The following is an 8812-nucleotide window of genomic DNA, read 5'->3' on the forward strand; positions in this document are numbered from 1 at the left end:
GCGGCTCGTTTCGTCTCACCAGCTTTGTTCCCTGTCTTGTTGGATTCTTGCCCGGTTTCCTATCGTTAGTTGGTTTGCTTACCTGTTCGTCCTGGTCTCCTTTGTTGTCACTGCCCCTCCTTTGTTGTAAGTATTATGGACCCTGTTTTTGTTGTTAGGTTGGAGTTGTCTTATATTTCCCCCCATTAAACCTTTGTTTTGCACTAGCACCTGGGTCAGCAATCTTGTGTCCTCCCTCACCCTCCTGGCGAGGGGGGCTAACCCTAACAGATAGCTAATATGAAGTTCCTGCTGTTAATCTGCTCAGAGCAAGAAGCCCTGCTTTTCTGGACATTACTAACATTTGCATGTATGAAAATCCTTCGGTATATACCAGACAGAACAAATAAAAAACTGAATAATTGGGCGTGCAAAATTATTCAGCCCCTTTACTTTCAGTGCAGCAAACTCTCTCCAGAAGTTCAGTGAGGATCTCTGAATGATCCAATGTTGACCTAAATGACTAATGATGATAAATAGAATCCACCTGTGTGTAATCAAGTCTCCGTATAAATGCACCTGCACTGTGATAGTCTCAGAGGTCTGTTTAAAGCGCAGAGAGCATCATGAAGAACAAGGAACACACCAGGCAGGTCCGAGATACTGTTGTGGAGAAGTTTAAAGCCGGATTTGGATACAAAAAGATTTCCCAAGCTTTAAACATCCCAAGGAGCACTGTGCAAGCGATAATATTGAAATGGAAGGAGTATCAGACCACTGCAAATCTACCAAGACCTGGCCGTCCCTCTAAACTTTCAGCTCATACAAGGAGAAGACTGATCAGAGATGCAGCCAAGAGGCCCATGATCACTCTGGATGAACTGCAGAGATCTACAGCTGAGGTGGGAGACTCTGTCCATAGGACAACAATCAGTCGTATACTGCACAAATCTGGCCTTTATGGAAGAGTGGCAAGAAGAAAGCCATTTCTTAAAGATATCCATAAAAAGTGTCGTTTAAAGTTTGCCACAAGCCACCTGGGAGACACACCAAACATGTGGAAGAAGGTGCTCTGGTCAGATGAAACCAAAATCGAACTTTTTGGCAACAATGCAAAACGTTATGTTTGGCGTAAAAGCAACACAGCTCATCACCCTGAACACACCATCCCCACTGTCAAACATGGTGGTGGCAGCATCATGTTTTGGGCCTGCTTTTCTTCAGCAGGGACCGGGAAGATGGTTAAAATTGATGGGAAGATGGATGGAGCCAAATACAGGACCATTCTGGAAGGAAACCTGATGGAGTCTGCAAAAGACCTGAGACTGGGACGGAGATTTGTCTTCCAACAAGACAATGATCCAAAACATAAAGCAAAATCTACAATGGAATGGTTCACAACTAAACATATCCAGGTGTTAGAATGGCCAAGTCAAAGTCCAGACCTGAATCCAATCGAGAATCTGTGGAAAGAACTGACAACTGCTGTTCACAAACGCTCTCCATCCAACCTCACTGAGCTCGAGCTGTTTTGCAAGGAGGCATGGGCAAAAATTTCAGTCTCTCGATGTGCAAAACTGATAGAGACATACCCCAAGTGACTTACAGCTGTAATCGCAGCAAAAGGTGGCGCTACAACGTATTAACTTAAGGGGGTTGAATAATTTTGCACGCCCAATTTTTCAGTTTTTTTATTTGTTAAAAAAGTTTGACATATCCAATAAATTTCGTTCCACTTCATGATTGTGTCCCACTTGTTGTTGATTCTTCACAAAAAATTACAGTTTTATATCTTTATGTTTGAAGCCTGAAATGTGGCAAAAGGTCGCAAAGTTCAAGGGGGCCGAATACTTTCGCAAGGCACTGTATATGCTCAAAGCATTACATTAGTGCAAAGGACCATATGCTGTAAGACAACTGCAGCATATGCTTAGAAGGTGTCACTCATAAAAACTATGTCGAATATAGGATTTAATTTGTAATTAATTGACCAATTCATACATTTTATTCATCAGGATTTTATTAAGTATTATTTCAGCCAAAAACACAGTAAAGGTGTGAGCTAATATCTTAAAGTAGGTGTTTCTTTCTCACTAGTTCCTGTGTGAAATTATCCATCACCTTATTAAAATCCATATGTTAGAGGCAAATATCTAAAATGCGCTCTGAGATGAAAGGGAGGTTTGCATTATGTGGTGAGGAATACATTGCTTTTGAGATTTGAACAGTTTGCTTGGCTTGTTTTCTCCCCTGCTTGTGATGACAACCCTTGAAAACCATTCTATTGTCACTGTTGCTGGCTACTTGTTCCTGCCAGGTACTTCCCATTTGGCATTGTGTTCCTGGTGGCAGGTAAGATTCTGGAGATGAGCGATCCTTCAGCCATGGGGAAGAAACTGGGTTTCTATGCCGTCACTGTGGTGTTTGGTCTGGTGTTGCACGGCTTGTTCATCCTGCCTGCCATGTACTTCTTCATCACTAAGAAGAGCCCCATCGTTTATATCCGGGGAATCCTGCAAGCCTTGCTTATTGCCCTGGCAACCTCCTCCAGGTAAAGAGAAATTACTATAATGTGAAAAAAAAACAATTAATTTAACTTGATTTTATTTTATTTATATTAATGTGTTATTAACAAATCAAATTTTGATGTCTATGTGTCCAAATAGCAGAGTTGTTTTTCCTTTTCTATTTATTCACTGAAACGTTACTGTAAAAAAGGATGGTGGGAGATGAGAAAACATCTGGTGTGTATGCAAAGAGACTAGAATGTAAAGGAGCATTCTATGCATTTGATTAGCCTGGCATCTATCTGTGTGGGTGTGTGTGTTCAGGTCTTCAAGTGTGCATGCACATATAGTTGATAGAGATATGGCTTTGTTTTTGTTTTTGTTTTTGGGGGGGGGGGGGGATTTTGCAAAGAGATATGGCATTGACACAATTTGGAGTGTTCTATCCCAGTTACATTAGCAGACATTATGCTCACTGCATTAGGTATCAGACTGGTTCCAATTTTGGCCCATATGCAGATGAAAATCAGTTGGTTCTCTCATGTGGTTGCTTTCCAGACTCTGGGGTCCAATCCCAGGGGTACACATTGGACAGGTGGCCAGTCAATTTAGAGTCCTGCTGTGATCCATTGAATCCTAAAATCTTCAATGTGAAACCAGTTCATGTTCTTGTGGCAGACTGGCAAAGGCAATGTTTATTCAAACTATGTGCAACGATGTTTATTTATTTACTTTAAGCCAAACCAAGGCCACAGTGAGTGTTCGGTCATATGAACATGTGTGCTTGGCTCAGATCAGCAAAAAGCATATTCTGCATACTGAATGCCATGTAAAACATTATTGCATCTCCCCCTGTTCATAAGAGTTTTAGCTGTTTCTTTCACCACAAAAAAACCTAAAATAGTTGCTACACACATACCCATGAGAAACTGGGAGGTGGTTATGTAATGGTCCTTTGCCTGACCTTTGAATATTCAAACAGTCTTTCTGCTGTTCTCTGTCTTTCTCAGCTCTGCCACATTGCCTATAACCTTCAAGTGTCTCTTAGAGAACAACCATATTGACCGTCGCATCATCCGTTTTGTGCTCCCTGTGGGTGCCACCATCAATATGGATGGCACTGCTCTTTATGAGGCTGTGGCAGCGATCTTTATTGCACAGGTTAATAATTATGAGCTGGACTTTGGCCAGATCATCACTATCAGGTCAGTGGACCACACTGTATGCCATCTGTGGTTATAAGCTCATTAACAGGATGCTGTCAGGATGTCACTGGGATTTTAAAGTACTGATATCAACAACAATAAATCCATTATGGCATATTAATGTTTAGATTTCAAAATATTTTTCATAAATGTTTGTGTCGGTGCTTTAACCTCATTAGTTGCAATACATATGTAGGAAAATGTCACCAAATCACCAGCAGTTGCTTCTGTTAGCTCAGCAAAGCATGAAAAAGGCACCTCTTAAAATGGGAAACTGACATTTCTATACTTCAGCTTTTGGACAGGTTTAACAAATGAGCTATAACATATTAATTAGTGAGTTTTTGAGGTGCTGGTGGGCAAAATCTTTTTTTTTTTTACTGCTGGACAGAGCCAGGCTAACTGTTTACCCATTTCTTTGTGCTAAGCTAAGCTAACTGAGTGCCTGCTGAATCGCCATATTTAACTCCTTACCAGAAAATTGAATGAGTATATTTCCTGCAATGTCAAAATATTCCCTTAAGGCTTTGAGCACAGAGTGTAGTACTGAAATAATCATTCACACATAAATCACTGTTAACCAACCTGTTATTTCATCACACACTTTATCACAAAACCATGATCATGGTGTCGCACCCTGCTGTACACGTGATGGATAGGGAGTGTGACAGAGAGGTTTAAACACTACCTGTGCTCTCGCTTCCATACACCCTGTCCTGAATATTGTAGAAATGTCCTGCATGTAAGAAATTCTGAAAAACCTTAAACTTGAACTCAGTCCAGTGTCTCCTCTCCTTGATTTTCTCGGTAGAAATTATTAGCAGTGCACACAAGAAGAGCAGGTTAATAAAACACTGTGGGAAAACACACCATTACAGCAAATCTTCCTTGATATTAAAAAGTATGAAACATTCGATATCTTTGAAGAAAAGTATGTAATGAGAAAAGAAACGAAGCTCTTATTGATTTTATAGTGGTCTGTCATCATTAGTGCAAGATCATCTTCTTCATTAAAGATTGTATTCATTTTACTAAGATTTCATTTTACAAATGAAAATATTCAGGTTTGTTTTTGGTCCAAAAGTCACAAACCTCCCTTGTATTTGTCACTATGTGTTTTTCTAAATGATTCCAAAAAGAGCCATGCATACCAACCATTGTGCTGTGATGAGCAGTGTGATCATCTTACCCTCAACCTGGGGATCTGCACCAGATATCAGACATGCACCATCATGTAGATGTCTCTCCACGCACTGATGCATTCATCTTATTTATCACAGAAGATCAGAGTGTACGGCATTTGAACAGTTACTATGGAGACATTATTAGTTTATAATTCTGATTCATCTTTAACTTCTATTCCGAGAACAAATTTACAGAAAAAGATACTTCATTTGTGTAATCTAACGTGTAAGAACTCTGTGTTCCCTCCAAATTCTTCTAATCAATAAATGCATTCATCAAAGCATCTTGGCCGCTACCCACAAGGACACTAAGGCAGCTCAATAAAAGATTACCACAGTCTGTGAGGACACAGATACTAAATGAGAGTGAATTTAATTTGGCACCACCCAGACCAGTTTGATATATTTCCTCTTAACGGCACTATGTAGAGATTTAGATGTGATAAGATCTTTTAAATCATTATTTTTGCTTTTAAAAAATAATTTCATGGCCATTGTTAAAGAGAGTAAAGCAGCTGTAAATTTCCAGCAAAGAAAAGACAGGGTCGTGTACCACAGGAGAGTAAAAAGCTGACCGTAGGCGGTGGGGGGAGTAAAGTACAAGTACCTTTAGTTATGGTGTGGTTATGATATCCCACAGGAACCACTGTTCAACAGCCATGAGACCATTAGTTTCTAATGTTTACCAACAGACAGGCCTCTCTCTACAATCACACTAACCTCCTAAACTTCCACCAGCATCACAGCCACTGCAGCCAGTATTGGTGCGGCAGGGATACCACAAGCTGGGCTGGTCACCATGGTGATAGTACTAACATCCGTCGGGTTGCCAACTGACGACATCACTCTCATCATAGCAGTGGATTGGGCATTGTAAGTAGCATGTGTGTTCACTTCCATCATTTTTGTGAGATGGAGCCAAGTTAATCACATCAGAGTAAAAACACATGAGCCCCTTTGTCAGGTTCAAATTCAGTTTGTTCACATTCTCCTTCAAATGTTCCTCTCCTCTACAGAGACAGATTCCGCACCATGGTGAATGTAATGGGGGACGCTTTGGCCACAGGCATCATGGCACACATCTGCAGGAAAGACTTCATGAAAGAGGGAGATGGGGTGAGTTTTACTTGGGGTTTTAGTCCTGGAAGAGTTCTATTCTCTGCAGCAAGCGATAAAACTGTGAGACCTGCACAACTGTGAGAGAATTACACATAGCCTGGTCATTAAAAGTGCACTTCAGAGGATGGCGAGGGCTGGTTCTGAATGATTAAACTGTTACAAGCAAAAGCATTAGTGTGATGCTTCCTGAAGCTGAAAGCCACATGACATCTTACTTTATTGTTCTTTAAATGTCAGAACCTTTGCTAAATACCCACAAATGGCAGATATTTAAGAAGGAATGATGTTTTGTGTCTATTTACTGTAATTATAGGTTGAACAATACCCAAACCGGTGTGCGGAATACAGGGGGTCAATCAGGGGTCTGAAAATCTCAAAATTAAATTTCAGGGGGGTCTCAGAAGTTAGACACCTAGTTATTTTCTATTTAACTACAGAATACAATTTATTTGCATGTAACTTTATCAACATTTGTTTTAACATAATAAAAATATATTCATTATATATTAAAGGTGTATTGCCCACTTTATCTACATCTACCGCTGCTTTTGTCAGGATCAAACTATCATAAAATATAAAACTGGATAGTGTAGCCTATATACCCTGTGGTAGCAATGATGGTATGTTTTGGTAAAATGTAACCATTTGAGGAAATGGTTACTGAATAGTGAGTGCACGAGCTACTTATATGTGTTACTCTATTTTGTGCGCTGATGTATAAATACTGTATGTGGATGGCTGGAGCACAGATCCTCAACATAGTCTTCTTATTTTATTTAAAAAAAAATTTTATTCTTATGGCCTCTTCACCCTCAGGTGCCTTTGATCTGTGAGACAAAACCTGTGATGAACACCCGACCTCTGAACTGTCACAACAGCAATTACCGGCCCACTTCCTCTGGGATCAGACCTAAGCTCATCCCCCCCGACGTTGCTCAGCTCATGCAGCTGGAGGAGGGCATCCGGCCATCATCAGAAAGGAGGAAGTCCCGGATTTCTCCGAGGCACCTGAAGAAGAGTAAAGAACACTGTACCATTGACATGAATGGCCTGGAGACCAACGTGTAGCCTCTTCCTGGAGTTTGACGGATTGTCTGTGTGGTTGTGCTGATCAGAACCTCAGAACTGATGACACCTGTATGAGTAGAAGTGCAGCATGGCCGAGCTCATCGTTTTTCTTTCTGTATATTATTGTTCCAAACGTTCTGGGGATGATATGTCTGAGGAAATCATTTTAATCTAAAACTGTTGATTTTCCATTGTTGTAGAAGTGAAATGATTTCTGTGAGACTGGAAAAGACTCATGGTGGCAGTGGAACTGATGACACAAAAAAGACTATATATTTTTTGATAATTTTGTTCAACTCACCCTTGGTTTGAATGTTCAAGGTGAGTCTGTGCTTATTCTGAATATAGGTTTGAATATAGGTGCAATGATTTGTATTTGATATCAACATTTTATACGATTTATTAATTTTCTTTTGTTTTTGTTGTCTATGTGCAATATTATTGTAAGCAGCCAGTTGTTTGCATCATATAACAGACAAGACAAGATTGCAAGTGTCTACTTGGAATACTCAGGAGATAAAGTGAACTGCCCTGCAAATTCTGCCTTAACAGAGCTGGTGGTGCTAGGCTGACGGTGATGACTGGGAAGGAGGAACGGAAGGACATGATCAGACACTTCAACCATCCCTTGTGGTCATGTTATGCTGTAATTTTAGTACATGGGTGTTACATTCCAGCTCACAGAAAGGAGAAGAGAAGTCTATACCCCTGCCCTGCCCTGCATGCAATTCTAGTACTTCAGAAAAACAGTAGACAACAAAGCTACACATGTAAACTCCAAATACAAGGTGCACAATAACACCTACTGGCAATTGTACAGCAGCATGGGGTTTACAATAACAAGAGTCACAGTGGCGAGCTGCTTAGTCCAAATTACAACCACATGGGATGACAGGAGGGCAGCAGTCTTTAAGGTGACACCACTGCCCTGGATGCTGCACCAACCAGGAAGGCAAAAAGGCAGAGGCACGTCATTACTACATGGTTATCTTACCTCTGGCTCCAATCCCAGGCAGACGATAGAGCAGACCAATCTGCATATGGTGCACATGGAAACACTAAAAGGAAGCACAGACACAACTAAAACACAGCCGGGAAGGGCAGTCAGCCTAGAGCCATAACAGGGCAATCTAGAAATGCAAATGATTTGAAGTACCAGAACATCCTCAGGAGCACATAATTTAATTAAATGTTCTTGGCAGTTGAGCAGTCCTCTGACCAGGGGACTGTATGTGTAGGCTCTGATTATTCACCTCAAACAGCTAAGTACCAACTAAGTGCCAGACATAAGACCCTTTTCCATTGCCTGGTACCAGCTCAACTCAGATCTACTCTACTAATCTCTACTTGCTTTTGGTACCAGGTGCTTTGTTTTCCACTGCAGATAGTCCTCCCTCAGTGTAGATGGTTGTCACAGCGATGCAGAAACTTCCCTAACGTCACATTATGAATGAATGACGAACAAGCAACTGGTGTCCCTACTTATCACGTGTAAACACCTGGGTTCACTGGTGGTAAGATAACATGTAGTAATGACAAATCTGTCTGACTAATCACTAGTATGCAGTGTTTACACATCACCTTTTGTATCACCTCAGCTCACTTGGAGCTTTGACAGAGCTGATACCAAAAATAGCACCAGGTACCAGGTACTATCCTCAGCATTTGACTGATGGAAAAACAAATAAGGCAAGCAGAGCTGAGTTGAGTTGAACCAGGCTGTGGAGAAGGGGCTATACAGTATGTAAGC

At 40.9% G+C, this 8812-nt stretch overlaps 1 protein-coding gene across 3 annotated transcripts in view; it reads left to right on the forward strand.

Annotated features, from left to right (window-relative positions):
- Nucleotides 1-7417, forward strand: part of LOC109965677 (excitatory amino acid transporter 5-like) — a 25137-nt gene extending 17720 nt beyond the window's left edge. For all 3 annotated transcript variants that reach the window (XM_020609890.1, XM_020609891.1, XM_020609892.1), the window contains 5 exons: nucleotides 2297-2530; nucleotides 3497-3691; nucleotides 5614-5748; nucleotides 5892-5991; nucleotides 6811-7417. In XM_020609890.1, coding sequence (XP_020465546.1) covers nucleotides 2297-2530; nucleotides 3497-3691; nucleotides 5614-5748; nucleotides 5892-5991; nucleotides 6811-7062 — 916 coding nt within the window. In that variant the 3' untranslated portion in view covers nucleotides 7063-7417. The remainder of the gene's footprint in view (nucleotides 1-2296; nucleotides 2531-3496; nucleotides 3692-5613; nucleotides 5749-5891; nucleotides 5992-6810) is intronic.
- Nucleotides 7418-8812: the final 1395 nt, after the last annotated feature.

Source organism: Monopterus albus, unplaced genomic scaffold (genome assembly GCF_001952655.1).
Source record: "Monopterus albus unplaced genomic scaffold, M_albus_1.0 scaffold103.1, whole genome shotgun sequence".
NCBI lineage: Eukaryota > Metazoa > Chordata > Actinopteri > Synbranchiformes > Synbranchidae > Monopterus > Monopterus albus.